The sequence below is a fragment of the Panthera uncia genome, chromosome B4, assembly GCF_023721935.1.
Source record: "Panthera uncia isolate 11264 chromosome B4, Puncia_PCG_1.0, whole genome shotgun sequence".
Taxonomy (NCBI): Eukaryota; Metazoa; Chordata; class Mammalia; order Carnivora; family Felidae; genus Panthera; species Panthera uncia.
This window is the reverse complement of record NC_064809.1, coordinates 34,994,522-35,015,315: the sequence shown is the minus strand read 5'-3', so window position 1 is coordinate 35,015,315 and position 20,794 is coordinate 34,994,522. Positions and strand designations below refer to the sequence as shown.

At 37.1% G+C, this 20,794-nt stretch overlaps 1 protein-coding gene across 1 annotated transcript in view; it reads right to left on the bottom strand.

Annotated features, from left to right (window-relative positions):
* Nucleotides 1-20,794, bottom strand: part of DCP1B (decapping mRNA 1B) — a 58,308-nt gene that overhangs the window by 15,580 nt on the left and 21,934 nt on the right. The window contains exons 4-5 of the mRNA XM_049627018.1: nt 2,405-2,471; nt 113-248 (exon numbers count right to left, since the gene is read on the bottom strand). Coding sequence (XP_049482975.1) covers nt 113-248; nt 2,405-2,471 — 203 coding nt within the window. The remainder of the gene's footprint in view (nt 1-112; nt 249-2,404; nt 2,472-20,794) is intronic.

Here is a 20,794-nt window from a genome sequence, read left to right as displayed (position 1 = left end):
TAACTTGTCATACAATTTTGTTTGGTGGAAGGAATAGCGCTAAGCCTTTCCCAACAAGCATATTACCACTGTAGGATTTAAGTATGTTTCACAAGGGAAGACAAAAACTCACCTTGGTGTATTCATCTTTGGCCTTGGTGAGCATTCGCAAGATATCTACTTCCTTGCCCTCTCCTGAATTGAGGATCATCGGGGAGTTTCCTGCTCCAGCTCCCTGATGGGCTTTCAACTGTTCATACTGAGTTAGGCTAGAAAAACAGAGGGGAGAATCCACAGAAGAAAAACGAACTCAACATAAATGGCTTTTAAAACCATCCAATTCTCACCCAGTTGTTTTTGTCTTGCTATAGTCATAGAAGTAAGACTGCTTAGGAATTGAAAGAAGAAAAATAAGAGTGGAGGTCCTGAGTACAGTGAGTACATAAATGAATCCAGAGTAGGGGTGGGCAAACTATGTCCTGCAGGCCAAATCTGGCCCACCACCTACTTTTGTAAAGTTACAAACAGACACACTGCTACTGTATCACTTAGCTGCCTCGCACAGTAACTGCCGAGTTGAGCAAATGTGACAGATAACTATGGCTTTACAAAGCCTAAAATACTTGTTTTTTTGTTTTGTTTTGTTTTTCAGAAAAAGTTTGCTGACTCCTCATTTAGAGCATTTGACAGGACTCATTAATTGCTGAGGAAACCCAATTTAGAGTTCTCAAACACTGAGCAAACGGCATGGCATATCGAGATTTCCACCCCCCCTCCTTGTTTCAATATGCCTTGAAGTCAAAGCAAAATTGATTCCAGCAACTCAAATCCTGTAGTCCTCTGGCAGTTTATGAACTATGAAGATTCCACTCTAGAAGAGGGGCATTACAACAAACAAACAAACAAACAAATGGAGCAATGTAGAGTGTCTTCTGTTTTCCTGAAAACAATACAGAAGGGAGACCAGATTGCTCCTATGTGGTGCTAGGTGACACTGAGAAAAATACTTTTCCTTTTGTGTGCTTTGACTTTCAGCTCAAATTTTTACAACTGCCATGTCATTTATGGTAAAAGAGATCTGAGAATTTACTGGGAGATTTAATTCTAACTGAGGAAGGGCTCGGAATCCACACATATCAGCTGCTTATTGCTAGTCAACAATCAATTTCCTGCCCCAGCTGTTAAGTAATTACTGCAGAATGCTAACAATTTTAACATGGCCTCTTGGCTGAGCCACAGGGTATTTTTTAATCTATATAAAATCCTGCTATTATTATCCATTGCACAGTTTACAATAACATGAATGTGTTAGGAACTAGTTGTTATGGTGGTAAATACCAGTTTGAGCACACTTAATCACCATCTGCAACTTGAGCTGGTTACCTACAATTAGCTATCACAAGCTAGATTTTCAGAAATCTATTTATAAAAAAGTGTTCCCCACATTTCGTTTTGGGGGGTCACTTTTAAGTCATTTCCTTGCCTCAGGATTTAAAATTGGAAAATGGTTCTTTTACAGATGGAGATGCTTTGTCAAATCCATGCGGGCAGCAGCCATACTGTGTGTTTGGCGAAGTCCAGTCACTGGCTGCGATATGGCATGTGTAGGAAATTTAGTTCATTCTGAGGCTTTAAACCATCCCCATAAAGCAGGGAAAGAACTGCCTCCCAGTGAGCAGCGTCGGGGCTCAAGAACCAATCACAGAATAGACAGCATGCTTACCTGGGCCTTCCTTTCAAGGCAGTCAGGGGAGCCAAGAGTGGGAAAGTCAGACAGTGATTTAAATTTCCCAAAATGCAGATGGGACAAATCACAACGTATCAAGAGATTAAACGAAAAAGAGACTAGCTACAAAAAAAAAAAAAAAAAGACTGTCTACTGATCACTAAACTAATATTAACCCAGATATTTCCAACAAGATTGAAAATAAAGTCTACGTACTCAACAGCATTTGAGATGTGAGGAAATTCTGACCTCCCATAACCATGGGTATGCAGTTAAAGGAAAGAGTTTAGGGCAGGAAGGAAATGGAAGATCTTAGAGAATGTGTAGTGGCCTTTAAAATGGCTCAGAGTGTTCTTTTTACTGACAGCTATACTAATAGCTTTTCAAAGAAAAAAACTGCTAATTTGCAAATGAGTAAAATATTGAAGAAAACTGCCATCTGGAACAATTCATATCATCGATATTTCACACATGCAAAAAAAAAAATGAGGTGAACTGTTCTACCTACTGAGGGATCTTATCTAGTGAAAATGTAAAAATATGTCTGTTTTTCATCTAAGTAGTAGTAAATGTTTTCCTAACCACTGTGGAAAGGATTGCTGTGAGAGAGATATTCTGTTAAGAGTATAGTGCAGTCATACTGGGAAACACAAACAAAATCATCATGTCCTGAAAAATACTTAGCCTTTCAGTACCTACTTTTTCATAAGCTCTGCAATTCTTTGGCATTCTTCCTTATCATAAAACCAAATTCCATAAATGGACACTGCAAAAAACACATCAAACAAATTATGAGCACCTTCAAAACTACAAAAGGGAAAGAAATTCCCTTTCCATCTTGAAGAAAATACACACTTACAAATAAATGAAACCAATCACTGGAGTTTAAGCTTGAAAACCTAGTACTCGAATTTTCTAAGGCCACAGAGAAATCTGTAGTGGTCTTATGCGTACACAGACACATATATATACCCCCAGTAAAGTATGTTGCCCTTAACAATATAGTACCTGAACATAATGGGCATCTGGCAAATGCTTCTTAAATGAATGAATACAGGCTGAAGACTAAACTCCTGGCTTTGAAGCATCATTGTTTCTAGACTCCATCTGCACATTTATATATGTATTTCATCTTTAAGTATTCAGAAACCTGATGCACAAATTAGGCCTAGAAACCTCTCTCCTTCTCTCAGGAATATGTTAACTGAAAAACTGGCTTTGTAAGCTGTAAGTTAAGAAAGAGTACAGAAAAAAATAAAATTCAGTAACAAATCTCTGCCTTCAGAATGTACAGAAAACTTACAACTGTTGAAAGATGAGATGTGACTATGTCTTACTCATTTAGGAATGAAAGAAAAATGTAGTAAGTTGTAGCTGCTATGGATTCATCTAACAATTTTCAAATAAACTGTATACTTTAGTATGTGCCCATTTACATCATTTTTATAGCAAAGGCTGAACAGTTCCAAAGTACATTTATAAAGATCTAGTTAAGGATTTGGTGGTATTAATCATATAAATGATGCATTAACTACAGATACATTTAAATAATCTTCATTGAAAATAGCAGCAATGTTACGATAGAGCAATGAAAAATAACAAAATATTAAAAAAAAAATTTTTTTTAACGTTTATTTATTTTTGAGACAGAGAGAGACAGAGCATGAACAGGGGAGGGGCCGAGAGAGAGGGAGACACAGAATCTGAAGCGGGCTCCAGGCTCTGAGCTGTCAGCACAGAGCCCGATGCGGGGCTCAAACTCATGGACCGCGAGATCGTGACCTGAGCCGAAGTCGGCCGCTTAACCGACTGAGCCACCCAGGCGCCCCAACAAAATATTTTTTTAAAGGAAAAACTTTAAAAATTTAAACGTTCAAAACATTTAATTATATACATATTATTTGGTCATTAAAACAGCTGATATTTTAACAACTTCTTTTCCCCACCTGTCTGACCAGTGCCTCAGTGTGGGATTTCTGCTTCTTGTCAGTAATGATTCAGATACAAAGCTTCAGGAAATGTCTCTTTAGTGCTATTTTAAACAGATATATTTTTTAAAAGGAACCCTATAAATCTGAATTACTGACTCGCCATAAGGTGGCAATGAGGTTTTAAACTTTTTATATGATTAGTGTGCCAGGAATCTTTATCTTACCTACATGTGAAGAGGAAAAAAAAAAATGGAAAAACCCTCCAGCATTTTCCTGAACAGGACCATTTTATCCTCCTAGAAATACATACACATATTTCTCTTTAGTACATTGATAATCTTTTGAAAAAAGAACATCTGAATTCTGAAGCTTATGTGCTGAGAGAGCCTCAATACTGAAAAGAAATTCTTTCATCTCAAGATCATTAAATGTGTATCTTAAAGCTTTTCACTCAAGGTTCTTTGCAAATCCATCCACACTAATGTCCTATTCTGATTGCCTACACAGATTCCTATACACTCACCCATTGAGCCTTGTGTCCTTGTAAGCAAAAGTGCGTTAGGTCACTGACATTCAACGACAATAAATCTGAATACATTTGTGTGTTGTGGCAGTTTTAATTGTAGTTATAAAACTAGGAGCCTGGTCTATTTTTTGGTTACAGTGAAACCTTTCTTTTCTTGGAGACTGGGTTTCCCAAAACTATCAAAAGAGAAAGGTGGTAGCAGGGGAGAAAAACACAGCACAACTAAGAAACTCCAGGCCCACTGGCAGAGGAAAACGAGCCATTTGTGTCTCATCTGTAGAATGTATTAGTAGAAATGTTTTGAGTGTCATTTTTTTTGTTTGATGTTACACATTTGTGGCATTTGACATAAGGATTAGGTTTTCATAAGAGTTAGATGCCAAGGAAACTGTTGATACAAACAGAAAAGCAGTCTGACAATGTCATTACCATGAGGTAACTGAAATGTAGATTTAGGAAGGAAAAATGCTATGAAAACATCTTTCAGATGCCAAAGCAGAATGAAGGGAAGATCAGGTCTGTAATGACTATTTAAGACATGGTGGAGGTTTCTTTAGGACTTGACCATTTATCTCTAAAACAATGGGACTTCAAAATTAAAATGGGATCATTTTGAAATAGCACTTTTCATCCCAGTTAATACTTAGTTTGAACATAAAATTTAACTAGTCGGTGGAGAAAAAACCAGACCGACTAACAGTCCCGGCTACTGAAGGGTAACACTGAGATAAAATGTAGAACTGGACCTAAGTTTTTTTCTCCTTAAAATAGTTTCGCAACTTGAGTTGCATTCCACCAGGAAAGGGCCAACAGTTACATGAGCGTGCACATTCCAACTGAAGTTTTCTGCCTCTTAGGCCCAAGGTCTCCCAACCCCTGGACAAAACTATCACTCTTCCACACAAGAGGCTATATCAAAGCAGCTCGTGCTGATATATAAAAACCAGAGATCAACATGCCTCAGGGAGGTGATGAGCTGACAGGCTGACAGAAACCATTAACTTCACATTTCAATCCCAGTTTTCTTGTACAGCCACTGGGGGAGAGGCCCATCCATATGTAGGCAGTGAGTACAGCAGGCAAGACAGAAAAAAATAGGTTGAAAAGAACCAAAAAAGAAGGTGTGGTTTCTCGAATTCTAACACTTAAAAAGGAATCACCGGGACCTAAATTTGCGAGGTGATACAGCGGTGTAAACTTGTAGAACAATGAAATGGGAATGACTTCTGGGCTTTAAGAAATTACAAGGAGAAAAGCTCATGAGGAGATTTGTTTTAAAAAACTGACCTATTAGTCCACATCTGGACATCCACCATGCTTCGAGCCTTTGTTCAGCCTGCTGCGCCTGCATACCAGCCGCTTCCCAGGCACCCTTCTGCCGAGTCAGAGGTGAAGTTTAAGGGCACTTTGGTGCATGAAGCTCAACTCAACTGTTTCTACATCCCTCCTGGAGGTAAGTAACCCAAAAGTGGAGTAAAGGCTAGAAATAACACGTTGAAGTTTACTCTAAAATATTCTAATGACATCTAGAATGTGTGATGTAACAACTCATCTTTTTGGCAATCCTCTTCGTATTTAATGCAGGACTTTCAATAGCACAGTTGTGAAATTTTGCTGAAAACTGTACTGTCCTGGTCTATCTTATGCTTTGGAAAATTTCAATTGAAAAAAAACAGTGTTTGAAGCAACAGGCAATGTAATATTGCCTTCACCTATCTATTTAAGCAACAATCTTCCACTTTCTTTTTAATTCTGCATGCAAGATTAAGGAAAGTAAAAATTCCCCCATTAGATTTCATGTCTGAATATGTAGGTACACACAGATGACAAAGAGAGCAAGCTGATTATATCTGATAATGGTATTTTCTTCTTTTTAAATTTCTTCAGCAGAAAAATTGAAAGCTGATAAAAATTTAAGAGGGTAGTTAAGAGGTCATTAGAGGCAATATCAAAGGTCCTTAAATGCACTCTTGGATTCGTATTAGCCTGGAGCATTAGTTCATTCTGGATGTTCTTTGGGGATTTACCTCATCTGGCTTATGTTCCTAACAAGTATTTCTATATAGGATGTTCTTTTAAGCCATATATCATTTGCCCCATGTTTTACCCTAAATATCTTTCAACTCCAAATCATGAATGGTAGTGTGCAGTCGTCTAATAAGGATTCATGCTAATATTTGTGCAACTTCAAAATATAAGGCATATTGCCATATAGTTAGGAAGTAGATAATTCATAATTACATAGGTAAAGTTTAAATAGGCATGAGAAGGATATCTGATTTGGTAATGCTCTCTTCTCTTTCTCTCCTTAATTTTTTTTTAATGTTAATTTTTGAGAGAGAGAGAGAGAGAGAGAGAGAGAGCACGCAAGCAGGGGAGGGGCAGAGAGAGAGAGGGAGATGCAAAAACTGAAGCAGGCTCCAGGCTCCGAGCTGTCAGCACAGAGCCCAATGCAGGGCTGGAACCCGCAAGTCGTGAAATCATGACTTAAGCTGAAGTTGGACACTTAACCAATTGAGCCACCAAGCGCCCCATTCTCTCTCCCTCTTTAATAATTTCATTCAAAAGCAAAAGGATATATGCTTCTTAGAATGCAGCAAAGAAGGCATTTAAATTCTCTTTTTTAACTAGGAAAGCTATGGAAATGTGGCAGTGTAAATTACATAAATCTCTTCTGCGCAGTTAAGGATAAACCAAAATTTAAAATTCCTTCAAACCCCATTCCTTTCACCAAGTCTTTTCCAAATGAGTGGAATAATAACCCCAATGTAAGGACCAACATCTAATTGATGTAAACACTTGTTTTTGAGACTTTGCTCAAATATCATGTTTCTTGAATCTTTCTGTAAGATTGGCCACGTTGACGATGACTTGTCACTGGTATTTGGTGGTAAGTCTGTACACCCAGCTCCTACCCCTTGAAAGATCACCGGTAGTTAAAAAATCAGAAGTTAGAATCATGAAGTTTTAGAGCTGGAAGGCAGCTAAGAAGTGTGCAGTTCAACAACCTATTTCACTAATGAGGAATGTGTGGTCTAACAAGGCAAAATGACTTAGTCAATGTCATTTTTACTGGTTCAATCTGTTTTCTCTAAAATATGCTCCTCCCCCCACCTTACAAATGAAGTAAATAAAGATTGAAACAATTTTTATGTTTGAGGTGTAGGCTTGGTTTTAAGAGATGGGAATTAGCCTTTTTTAAAAACAAGTTTGATATGGACTCTCAAAAAGGAAAAAAGGAAAGATGGGAGGGAGGGAGAAATGAGGGTAGAAGGAAGGAAGGGAGAGGGAGGAAACAAAGAGGAATCTGAGATTTCTAGTATTGGCAGTATTTTTATGGCAGTGAATGCTAGGACAGCAATCATACTGCCCATGTTCTGGCAGCCACATATGGGAAACGCAAGCTCTGTTTGGCTGTTCTACGCTGACTCTGTACCTCTACCCCATTTGGAAGGCTTTGCACTAAAAATGTTTTCCTTCATAATGTTCTTTAATGCCTTTAGAGCAGTGTTCTTTCATTCACCTTCTGCCTTAGCTCTACTGACCAAACACGGACACAATCTTGTAAAACAAAATCTTCACTGGCCACGGAGAGTCTACATAGCGGTGTTATCTTTGGCCCCCCGGTCTGGTTCTTTTCATATGACATAGCTTTACTGCACCTCACAAATCAGTGATTCCATGATATCAAAATACTGGAAGGTTCACAGTAGATGAGAAGCAGTTTCTATTTTATGGGTGACTAATACTCATGAACATTTTGTGAGAAACAGTAGAAAACCTAAATAAATATTGTGAAGTAAAAACAATTCTTTTTTCTAAATAAATTATCTTCATTGTAAAGTTAATGTCAGAAACAACAACCACAAAAACAATCTCTCAACTAAAGCATTATAGTAATTTGGATTAAGTTAATATGTATCTCCAACCATACACTAGCATTTATTACTTCAAAAGAAAAGGATGGATTTATCTTTTAAAAGGTTTTTATTTAAAACAAATGCATGTTATGTCATTAGGCCTCCCTAATCTCCACAGAGGTCATTATCCAAATGAGAAACTTTAGGTCTGCTACTAGCCTCAAGTTCATGAAAGGCCAGATGGAATCTTTTTCATGACATACTAATTTCCTAATTTTATTTATTTCAGGGGAAAGTTCCTTTAATCTGAGATTTAACAAAGTAAATAAACATTAAAAAAATTAGGAAGCAGGAAAAGTTATCGGTAATAATAAATAGGAATTACTTATTCTGCTTTTTGGCCATTTAAATTTATATATATATATATATATATTTTTAATTTTATTTATTTTGAGAGAGAGAGAAAGAGAGAGAGAGAGAGAGAACTCATGTGTGCATGTATGAGCAGGGAAGGGACAGAGAGAGAGGGAGAGAATACCCTAAGCAGGCTCCACACGGACAGCCACAGAGCCCGATGTGGCGCTCGATTTCACCAACTGCAAGATCATGAACTGAGCTGAAATCAAGACTTGGACACTTAACCAACTGAGCCACCTAGGTGCCCCTACATCTTCTTTTTGTTCATAATCCTGTGGATTAATTTCAAAATCTCCTAGACCACAAATAACAAACATGGGTTCCCTAAAGTGTCTTTCCCCCTCTCTGAGCTAATAGTTGTCTTCAGAACTATGAGTTTTTCTCATTCCTTTAGGGATAAATAATCTCAACTTCTTTGTTGCTCCCATAGTTTTTTGTACACCCTTGAACCAAAAAAAGAAAAAAAAGAGCACATGTCATAATTAAGTATTTACACAACTGTTTGCTCCACTAGACTATGAATTCCTGGAAGGTAGGACATTGTTAATACACCCAGCATAAGACTAGCATGGGGTAGACAGTCAATAAATATTTGCTGAGTTGAACTGAAATCAGACTACAAGATCTTATACTATCAATATTCCTTGTATTGCTAATATTAATAGTTATCACTATTCTGGGCTAATTACACATCACAGATTAGATGTGCTAGATCCTCTGTATTCAATGATAACAACTTCTACCAGGGATTACATAGCATGGGAATTCTGCTAACATTGCTTAACATTTCTCCTTCTAACCGGAATTTAGTTTCACACATTTGGTAACCTTCAGCATTAGCCATCTTGATGGGATTTTGTCACTGGGGTTGAACTCCCTCAGATTGTATATTTCTATTGCCCCAGCACTTTGTAGGCACTAATGTACTCATTTCATGTGTATTTATTATTATGACAATTCTACCATATGCCAGTCTTCCTGACTGAATACCTGTCAGGCCCTGGCAACTAAGAGCTCAAAGAATGCAATTAATCTGCAAAATCACATGCATTTATCTTGAATCTCAACGTAGCAAAATAAGTCTTATCGCATACAATTATAGTTTATGAAAAATATATGTTTAACCTAAACATAAAAGAGTGTTTCTACATGTCAAAGCTTGTTCCAATGAAAAGCAGACTTCGTCATATTTGACTCAGATTATTTAACCAAGTGTTTGATAATTACAGGAATAGTTTTGCTGAAAATATCCTAACTATTAAATATATGATCAATGAAAAACTTCTAAGATTCCGTATAGCAGTGGCCTAGAAAGGAGCCAAATGCTACTTCTTTAAAAAATTTTTTTAAATTTTTAATGTTTATTTTTGAGAGAGAGAGAGAGAGAGAGATAGCATGAGCAGGGGAAGGGCAGAGAAAGAGAGAGGGAGACACAGAATGTGAAGCAGGCTCCAGGCTCTGAGCTGTCAATACAGACAGCTTGAACCCACAAACAGTGAGATCAGGACCTGAGCTGAAGTTGGCCGCTTAACCGACTGTGCCACCCAGGCGCCCCCAAATGCTACTTCTTGATTGAAGAAAAATAAGCCAGAGTTTCTGTACTTTTTCCAATTTGACCTCAATCTATAATTATGGATATAGGAGATACCACTTTTCCCAAAGCCCTTTATGTTATAAACATTGAATCATGTTTTGGTCCTACTTAAATTAAATTAGATCTCTAAGGCTGTATACAGGATAATTTTAACACAAATTCTTGGCTAAAATCGTTTTATTTCTCCAAAACCCCTAAGAACATGAAAAATTCTAACTTTTCCTTCTGTGGGTTAAGAAGTATATTAATCCAATACTTTCAAATTGATTATTTAAAAATATTTTCTAAGTGGTTTTTGGACAAAAGTCAATAATAGAAAAGAAAGACTCTAAAGAAGAACAGATATGAGCACTCAGTGCAGCCATAATGAGCACTGACTATGTGCAAAGCACTGTGTTAGGGTAGGGAAACTAAAAGATGCTTCACACATTAAGCATTTCCGAAAGTGTTTTGGAATCCAGTTTTTTTCTGCCAAGATTTAGACTTCTCTTGTGCCAAACTGGGCTCTGAAAAACAAAATATAAAATACAGTCTGTCTCCAAGCCACAAGTGTAGTGTATGAATCCAAATAGCATCACTATGCAGATGTTTCTTTGGTAAAGTTGAGAATCCTAAAAGTGTTTTTTGGTTCAGGATAAAATAAAAGTGACTTCACTTTAATTTCACTCACATAGTATCTGTGTATCAGCTTTGCTACATGGGTTCTTTATCTAACTGTGCCAGATTGTTAAGTCAAATAAGTTTAGAGATGCATATACACAGCTCCCCATTAAATTCATGTGACTGTCCTATATCCACTGAGTCCTCTGGTAATAATGGAAATCTGGAGGCTGCATAAACTGGGTGGTCAGGGTGAAGAGAAGTATTGTTTCCCCACCTTGTGTGTGTGTTTCAAGGAGCTAGCAAGTATCACAACTCAACACAGTAAAAAAAAACAAAAAAAAAACAAAAAAACCCATGAAACCTAGACATACTACATGGCTCAAAGGTGAAATTTTGCTTTATGTGAGGCTTTTCAGATCCTTCTTTAACTGATAGGATGTGAATTCTTTAGATTAATAGTCTCCTCTAGAGTTTAGATCTTTTCCTTTCACCACGGACTGAGCATTGACAGAAGAAAAGAGTGATTCTGGGTTAAGGTCAGAGTGACAGGTTTCATCACTCAGGTCACAGCAGATGTACAACCCTTAACCATATATTAAAACACACTAGCTTTCTGAGCAATGGTGCATAATAAATAGGTCAATTTTTCAGTTAGAATGGTAAAGGAGGCTGACAGACACAGAGTAAGATTCAGCGACCACACTGTAAGGTTTAAATTTTGGTGGCCTTCTTTCTTTCTCACTAAGAAGCCCAGACTTCGAGCTGGTAGAAAGAATTCTTGGTTACCTAGTGCAACCAACCACTCCTCTCATGTACAGTAAAAGAGCAAGACTATATCAGTTACCTAGTCTAATTGCATATGAAATGTCAAATTCCTGGTCTCCCATTCCATACTGCATATGATTTGAATGAGTTTACTTTAAGGATCTTGTATCACTGGACAGATCCTTAATAGAACATTCTCTTCTTATTCCTGCAAATACTAAGATTCTGGTAGAATGTCAAGTATTTTTAGCCATATAATTACTTTAAAGATCTTTCTTGACTCTAGAGGGCTTTAGGGGTTCAATAAAATCCCTGAAGTTGTATGCAAAATGATGTGTCTATATGCAAAGAAGACATTTTTGAAGGTAAGAAGTACAAAGCATAACCGCCCCCCCCCCAACAATGCCTGGCACATGGCAGGCAATTAAAAAATGTTGCGAGGGCAGGGAGGAAGAAAAATGTTGCGAGGGCAGGGAGGATCATCAGATCCTCAAAGGAATTTGTGACTCAAAGAAGGTTAAGAACTACTATTTGAGGATCAATACACCAGTAAATACCTTAGAATGGAAAAATAACTCTCAATTATCTGTGGGCAGATAATGTGACTTTCATTTTCTTCGTAATAAATTTACACAGAGTTCACTTTTAACCTTTCAAATTGGTTTTGTAATAATTGCCTGAACTGATTCCAAGGTTAAAAAAACAGTTGATAAAGTCTTGAGGTCTTCAAATTTGTTAAGATGTAAGACCTTTTCCTCCTCCATGTGGCCTGAAGTCTAGGAGAGAGCTTCAAAAACCAGACTTTGCATCCTTGGCCACAGCAAGGGTGAACCACACAGTTCAGCTTCTGTTACTGCTCTACATTAGCTTGAGAGGTAGGATTTTCAATCTTTACCATGAAATGGCCAACAGTGAGGAATTCAGTAAAGTTGGGCAACATTGTGGCCCTTTCTCAATCACCCCAAGCAGAGTATCTTCAAAGCTGGACAAAAACATCAGACATATATCCCTAATAACAAATCTAGAATTCATATAAATGATTTGGGAATTACATTAAGTACATTGTGTCTATTTCTTATCTAGATCTGTTCATTTTCTGTGCTTATTTAGTACCACAGAACACAAAATATTAAGATGTAGTCTCTGCCCTTGGTAATCTATTACTCAGGTCACTGCTTTCTCAATAGTCTAGAGAATCAATAATCAACCAATTAATGACAGAATAGTGGAAGAGAAAACATTTCACAAAATGCATTTGACCTATCTTTGTTTGAAAATTTGGCTTTCTTACTGCTATTACTTATTATGACTATGCCCAGGTATATTTCAACTGGAGCTTTGGAAAAAAGTTAAAGCTTATATTTCATAATATGTTTTCTAATAGCCATCAAGAAAAATTGTATTAATTGCTTACTATATATGAATTGTTTACTATATATTTTGTTCTAGAAAAAGGACTGCAAAATAGATGCTACGGCTTCTCTCTGCCAGAAAACTGACTTTATTATTTTTTTCATTTTATTGTTTTTAAATTTACAGCCAAATTAGTTAGCATATAGTGCAACAATGATTTCAGGAGTAGATTCCTTAATGCCCCTTGCCCATTTAGCCCATCCCCCCTCCCACAACCCCTCCAGGAACCCTCTGTTTGTTCTCCATATTTAAGAGTCTCTTATGTTTTTGTCTCCCTCCCTGTTTTTATATTATTTTTGTTTCCCTTCCCTTATGTTCATCTGTTTTGTCTCTTAAAGTCCTCACATGAGTGAAGTCATATGATATTTGTCTTTGACTCACTAATTTCACTTAGCATAATACCCTCCAGTTCCATCCACGTAGTTGCAAATGGCAAGATTTCATTCTTTTTCATGAAATTTCATCAAATTTGATCAAATTTCATTTGATTGCTGAGTAATACTCCATTGTATATATATATACCACATCTTCTTTATCCATTTATCCATCAATGGACATTTAGGCTCTTTCCATACTTTGGCTATTGTTGATAGTGCTGCTATAAACATTGGGGTGCATAGGTCTCTTCGAAACAGCACACCTGTATCCCTTGGATAAATACCTAGTAGTGCAATTGCTGGGTCACAGGGTAGTTCTATTTTTAATTTTTTGAGGAACCTCCATACTGTTTTCCAGAGTGGCTGCACCAGCTTGCATTCCCACCAACAATGCAAAAGAGATCTTCTTTCTCTGCATCCTCCCCAACATCTGTTGTTGCCTGACTTGTTAATATTAGCCATTCTGACAGGTGTAAGGTGGTATCTCATTGTGGTTTTAATTTCTATTTCCCTGACGATGAGTGATGTTGAGCATTTTTTCATGTGTCGGTTGGCCATCTGGATGTCTTCTTTGGGAAAGTGTCTATTCATGTGTTTTGCCCATTTCTTCACTGGATTATTTGTTTTTGGGGTGTTGAGTTTGATAAGTTCTTTATAGATTTTGGATACTAACCCTTTATCTGATATGTTGCTTGCAAGTATCTTCTCCCATTCCATCAGTTGCCTTTTAGTTTTGCTGATTGTTTCCTTCGCTGTGCTTTTTATTTTGATGAGGTCCCAGTAGTTCATTTTTGCTTTTGTTTCCCTTGCCTCCAGAGATGTGTTGAGTAAGAAGTTGCTGTGGCCAAGATCAAAGAGGTTTTTGCCTACTTTCTCCTCGACGATTTTGATGGCTTCCTGTCTTACATTTAGGTCTTTCATCCATTTTGAATTTATTTTTGTGTATAGTGTAAGAAAGTGGTCCAGGTCCATTCTTCTGCATGTCGCTGTCCAATTTTTCCAGCACCATTTGCTGAAGAGACTGTCTTTATTCCATTGGATATTCTTTCCTACTTTGTCAAAGATTAGTTGGCCATACGTTTGTGGGTCCATTTCTGGGTTCTCTATTCTGTTCCATTGATCTGAGTGTCTGCTCTTGTGCCAGTACCATACTGTCTTGATGATTACAGCTTTGTAGTATAGCTTGAAGTCCGGGATTGTGATGCCTCCTGCTTTGGGTTTCTTTTTCAAGATTGCTTTGGCTATTTGGGGTCTTTTCTGGTTCCTTAGAAATTTTAGGATTATTCATTCTAGCTCTGTGAAGAATGCTGCTGTTATTTTGCTAGGGATTGCATTGAATATGTAGATTGCTTTGGGTAGTATCGACATTTTAACAATATTTGTCTTCCTGTCCAGGAACATGGAATCTTTTTCCATTTTTTTGTGTCTTCTTCAATTTCTTTCTATAGTTTTCAGTGTATAGATTTTTCACCTCTTTGGTTAGATTTATTCCTAGGTATCTTATGGTTTTTGGTGCAATTGTAAATGGGATCGATTCCTGGATTTCTCTTTCTGTTGCTTCATTGTTGGTGAATAGAATGCAACCGATTTCTGTGCATTGATTTTATATCCTGCAACTTTGCTGAATTCATAAATCAGTTCTGGCAGTTTTTTTCTGGAATCTTTTGGGCTTTCCATATAGAGTATCATGTCATCTGCGAAGAGTGAAAGTCCGACCTCCTCCTCGCCGATCTGGATGCCTTTTATTTCTTTGTGTTGTCTGATTGCAGAGGCCAGAAAACTGACTTAAAAAACAACACTGAAAAGGGGAATGGAAAGCTAATTCCTTCCACTCAGGAAAAAAGATCAAGTTGTACAGGTTTTCATATATTCAGCAAAAAGAAACATTTCTTCTTTGGCCCTGTGGAGGAAGTAGATGGCCCAAGCCAGAGGAAAGGGGGCATAGCCTTCCTAACAATCTAGACACTACAAACACAAATTAAACTATTTCCATTACCTCAAATTACTTAAAACTTTCAGTTGAGGTCAAATTACATGAAGGCTTTGGTGTCATTTGTTTTAAAATCCTGAATATGTGTTTTAGAATAAAGATAGTGAGTTATACCAGGTTGAGGAAGCCAAGATAGAAATTGGAGAAGTGTTGTTTAGTACTCTCATCAATTTAGAAGAAGAGATCAAGATTAGAAGAAATGGTGGTTAATCATGCCAGGATAAAAAAGAAAGGTAACCAATTATATTTAAGTATTCATTTATGTAAAGAGTCTTCTTTTATAAAATTCAATTGTTTCCACTTTTTTTTCAATGTTTATTTATTTTTGAGAGAGAGAGAGAGAGAGAGAGAGAGAGCAAGCAAGCGGGGAAGGGGCAGAGAGAGAGACACAGAGAGAGAGAGACATAGAATCCGAAGCAGGCTCCAGGCTCCAAGCTGTCAGCACAGAGCTCGATGGGGGGGGGGGGGGGCTTGAACCCATGAACTGTGAGATCACGACTTGAGCCAAAGTTGGACACTTAACCGACTAAGCCAACCAGGTGCCTCTACGTTATGTATGACAAAAGGGACAGAACTCAAAGTGTTTTGTTTGATGATGAGTTTTGGCAATAATACACTCTCAGGTAAGCAGCCACCCAAAACAAGATATAAAACATTGTGATCACTTTTTCAGTCAAAAACTATAGCATTTCCACCACCAACCCCAGCAGATAAAATCATTTTCTCACTTCTATCACAATAGATTAATTTTGCCTGTTCTTAGACTTCACATGAATGGGATCATACAACATGTACTCTTTTGTAGATGGCTTCTTTTCCTCAGGATGCTTTTGAAATTCATCCATGTTATTGAACCAATCGGTAATTCATTCCTTTTTATTGCTAAGTAGTACTCCCTTATATGGATATACCAGATTTGCTTGTCCACTTACTTACTGATGAATGGACATTTGGGTTATTTCTAGATTTTTCTGGCTATTATAAATAAAATTGCTATGAACATTTGGATAAAAGTCTTTGTAGGGACAATATTTTTTCATTTCTTTTAAGTAAATACTAAAGAATGGAAATTGTTGGATCATGATAATTATGTTTATAGGTCTATAAGAAATTGCTAAACCATTTTCCACAGTGGTTGACCATATTACCCTCCCACCAGCAATGTATGACAGCTTCAGATGTTCCCACATTCTTTTTTAAAAAAATTTTTTTAATGTTTATTTTTGAGAGATAGAGCACAGGAAGGGGAGGGGCAGAGAGAGAGAGAGGGAGACACAGAATCTGAAGCAGGCTCCAGGCTCTGAGCTGTCAGAGCCTGTCCCCTGGGCTTGAACTCACAAACTGTGAGATCATGACCTGAGCCAAGTCGGACGCTTAATCGACTGAGCCACCCAGGCCCCCTGACTGTTCCACATTCTTATTAACACTTAGGTAATGTCAGTTATTAAATTTTGGCCATTCTACTAAGTTATGTGGTATTTTCATGCTAGTTTTCATTTGCATATCCATCCAATGTGCGATAAACATATGAAAAAGTGCTCAACACAATTAATTATGGCAAAATGCAGATTAAAACCACAATGAGATATCACTTCAGAACTCCCAGAATAGCTCAAGTTAAAAGGAACAATATCAAGTGTTGACAACGATATGAAGCAATTAGAACTCTTATACATTACTGGAAAGAGAATAAACAGGCGTGCAACTTTAGAAAACTGTTCAGCATTATCTATTAAAACTAACAAACCTCTGTACTACATATAAGTGGTTGCTAAAAACGCAAAACAATTAAGTGCATATACCTACTTGAAAACCATGGTCCAGAATGTTCATGGCAACTTTATTCACAATAGTTTAAAACTAGAAATAATTCAGATAACCCACCAACAGGAGAATAAATTAACAGATTGCAATATTCTGATGCTATAGAATACTATATAGCAATAAAAAGCAATAAGCTATTGCTACAACATAGTTACTTAGAAGTTTCTGGTAATTATTGTTGAGCATCTCTTTATTGGCTACTTATAGATCTTCTTTTGTAAAATGTCTGTTAAAAATATTGCCAATTTTTAAATTGGGTTCTTTTCTTCCTATTACTGAGTTCTTAGAATTATTTACATATTCTGGATATAAATATTATGTCAGATATATGAAGTGAGAATATTTTTTCCCTGTCTGTGGCTTGCCTTTTCATTCTCTGAAAGGTATCTTTAGGGGGCACCTAGGTGGCTCAGTTGGTTGAGTGTCTGACTCTTTCGGCTCAGGTCATGATCTCATGGTTTGTGGGACTGAACCTCACATCGGACTCTGCACTGTTAGCCTCTGCTTGGGATTCTCTCTCCCTCTCTCTGCCCCTCCCCCATTCTCTTTCTCTCTCTCAAAATAAATAAAGAAAAAAATTTTTAAAGGTATCTTTAGAAGAGCAGAAGGGTTTTTTTTTGTTTGTTTTTGTTTTTGTTGTTACAGTTTTTTTTTTTTTTTTTTTTTTAAAAGGGGAAGGCAGATAGGTGGCTCAGTCAGTTAAGCATTTGACTCTTGATTTCAGCTCAGGTCATGATCTCACAGTGGTGAGACTGTTTAGGATTCCCTCTCTCCTCCCTTGCTCCCCACCCTGCACCCAATGTCCCCTTGCCTGCTTGCTTGCATGCACAAGCTCTCTCTAAAAAACAAACAAAAAACCCTGAAGTTTTTGATTTGATAAAATTTTTCCTTTTGATGGGGAACAACTTATCATTTTTTTTCTTTTATGGTAAATGCTTACAAGATTTAATTTAAATCTAGTGTTTGGTAATACTACCTGTTTTTAACTGTTGTTGATAAAGTCTTACAGATTTGGTTGCTTACACAAACATGGAAAAAAGGATTTCTTATTTAATTCTCAGATAAAGTGTCTATAGCATAAGCATTACTGTTTAAGCCATGTGATTGTGATTTAACAGGGCCACTGGAAAATAGCAACATGACCTATTTTCATATATCCTAACTTTGGTGTAATGAATAAACTTCTTTTTTGAGGGGGGTGCATTTTAAAAAGGTGATTTTATTAAAGCACAGGGATAGGACCTGTGGACAGAAAGAGCTGCCGTGAATAAACTTCTTAAATATCAAATCAGAATGCCTCAATAAAACAAATTTGAAGGAAACATTCTTTTTCTTTAAATGTTTATTTATTTTTAAGAGAAAGAGAGAGACAGAGTAGGAGCAGGAGAGGGGCAGAGAGAGAAGGAAAAACTGAATCAGAAGTAGGCTCCAGGCTCTTAGCTATCAGCACAGAGCCCAGTACGGGGCTCAAACTCACAAACCGTGAGATCATGACCTGAGCTGAAGTTGAACATTCAACCGAATGGGCCACCCAGGCGCCCCTGAAGGAAACATTCTGTAAAATGTTTTTTAAAACTTAAAGTTTCATAAAGAACATTCACATAAGATTAAATTAACATTTTCCCACATTATATATCTCTTCCTAGAACTGTTAAATTTCTCAAGATGAGAATGCATGAATTTTCACAACTTGCAATAATTTCTAGAAACTTTTAGGTAAATGTTACTACTATCTATATAAAATCAACCTTGAGGAGCAGAGGAATTCCTATGTAAGCTGCTGAAATTATTTAGTATTTTGAGTTTCTATCCAGGAACCACACAGAGCTTTAAGTTATGTTTATTGGCTGTTGGATAATGCCCCAAAAGAAAAAAGATTGAAGAAATAGTTGTGAAATTGTTGGTTAAGCTTTATTGGTTGTCTTGAATAAAGAAATCTAATAAAAACTCATTGCAAATATTTAACTGTGCACACTTAATGCCAGGAATTAAGGAGAGTGGAAGGATATCTTGTCACGTAGGAGCTTGCTAATGGAGAAACTAAGACCAATATCTATAAGGTAAAATATAAGTACTAGTAAGTGCCTGCTCCATATTTCCAGCTCAGCATTTAGCATATTATTTTGAACACTTATATTTATATGTCCGTCTTGTGTGCTAGGATAGTAAACTATAAGAGGGAAGGGATGTGCCTTATTCATTAATGAACTCTTGAAATCCAGCATTGATCCATCACTATCAACAGACAAGTGCTCAATAAGCACCTAAACAAATCAAAGTATATGTTGCAGCAAGAAATCACAGCTAGACACAGGAATTATAAAAACAGTAGGGAGAGGTCAAGTTTCACTTGGGTTTTGAAATATGAGTAGAATTTATATGGTAGAGATTGGTCAGGGTAAGGGAGAGAATTCAAGGAGAAAAAATAAGAAACATGTTTAAAAACATGGAGATAAGAAATTAAAGAATATTCTGGGAAAAACATATGTTGTGTTTGGTTACAACAGAAAACAAGTGTAGAAGAATAATTGTAGACTTGGCCAGACAGGTAAACCGGGACCTGACTATAGTAAGGCTTAAACACCTTGTGAAAATGTTTTCTTGGTAGGCATTTAAGATTTTGAGCAGGAAAATGACTTGATCAGACTTATGCTTTAGGAAGATAAATCTAACAGTGGTTTTGCATGGAGGGGATAATAAGCCAGCTGCAAATTATAAGGCTAATGTTATATCATCCTTTTTATATGTTCCTGGGCCCAATTTGCTAGTATTTCTTTTTACTATGGTAAAACATAAATAACATTAAGCCTACCATTTTAACCATATTTAATTACATAGTTCAGTGCATTATGTACATTCATGATATTGTGCAACCATCAGCACTATCCACCTCCAGAACTTTTTCATCATCCCAAACCAAAACCCTGTACCTGTTAAACACTAACTCTCCATTCCCTCCTCTCCAGCCCCCTGGTAACCACTATTCTGCTTTCTGTCACTATGAATTTAACTCTACTAGGTACTTCATACAAGTGGAATCATACAGTATTTGTCCTTTTGTGTATGGCTTATTTCACTTAGAATAAAGTCTTAAAGGTTCAACCATGTTGTAGCACGTATCAGAATTTCATTCCTTTTGGGGAACCTGGGTACTCAGTCAGTTAAGCGTCCTACTTCAGCTCAGGTCATGATCTCATGGTTCATGGGTTCGAGCCCCGCATCAGGCTCTGTGCTGATAGCTCAGAGCCTAGAGCCTGCTTCGGATTCTGTGTCTCCCTCTCTCTCTGCCCCTCTCTGCTCATGCTCTGACTCTGTCTCTCAGAAATAAATAAACATTAAAAAACTTTTTTTTTTAAATTAAAATTCTGCAACTTACATTAAAAAAAAAAAAGAATAATTTCAGAGCCACCTGGGTGGCTCAGTGGGTTAAGCGTCCAACTTCGGCTTGGGTCATGATCTCACTATTTGTGAGTTCGAGCCCCGCTTCAGCTTCTGTGCTGACAGCTCAGAGCCTAGAGTCTGTTTCAGGTTCTGTGTCTCCTCTCTCTGCCCCTCCTCTGCTCACGCTCTCTTTCTCTATCAAGTAACTGATAGTGTTGCCCAGGTTTCTATATCCTTGCTGTTTTCTGTCCATTTGTTCTATCAATTATAGAAAGTGGAGTACTGAAGTCTTCCAAGTATATTTGCAAGGTTTGATTTCTCCTTTTATTTCTATTACTTTTGCTTCACATATTTGGAAGCTCTGTTATTAGGTGTATGTTAATGATTGTCATGTGTTTTGGATAAACT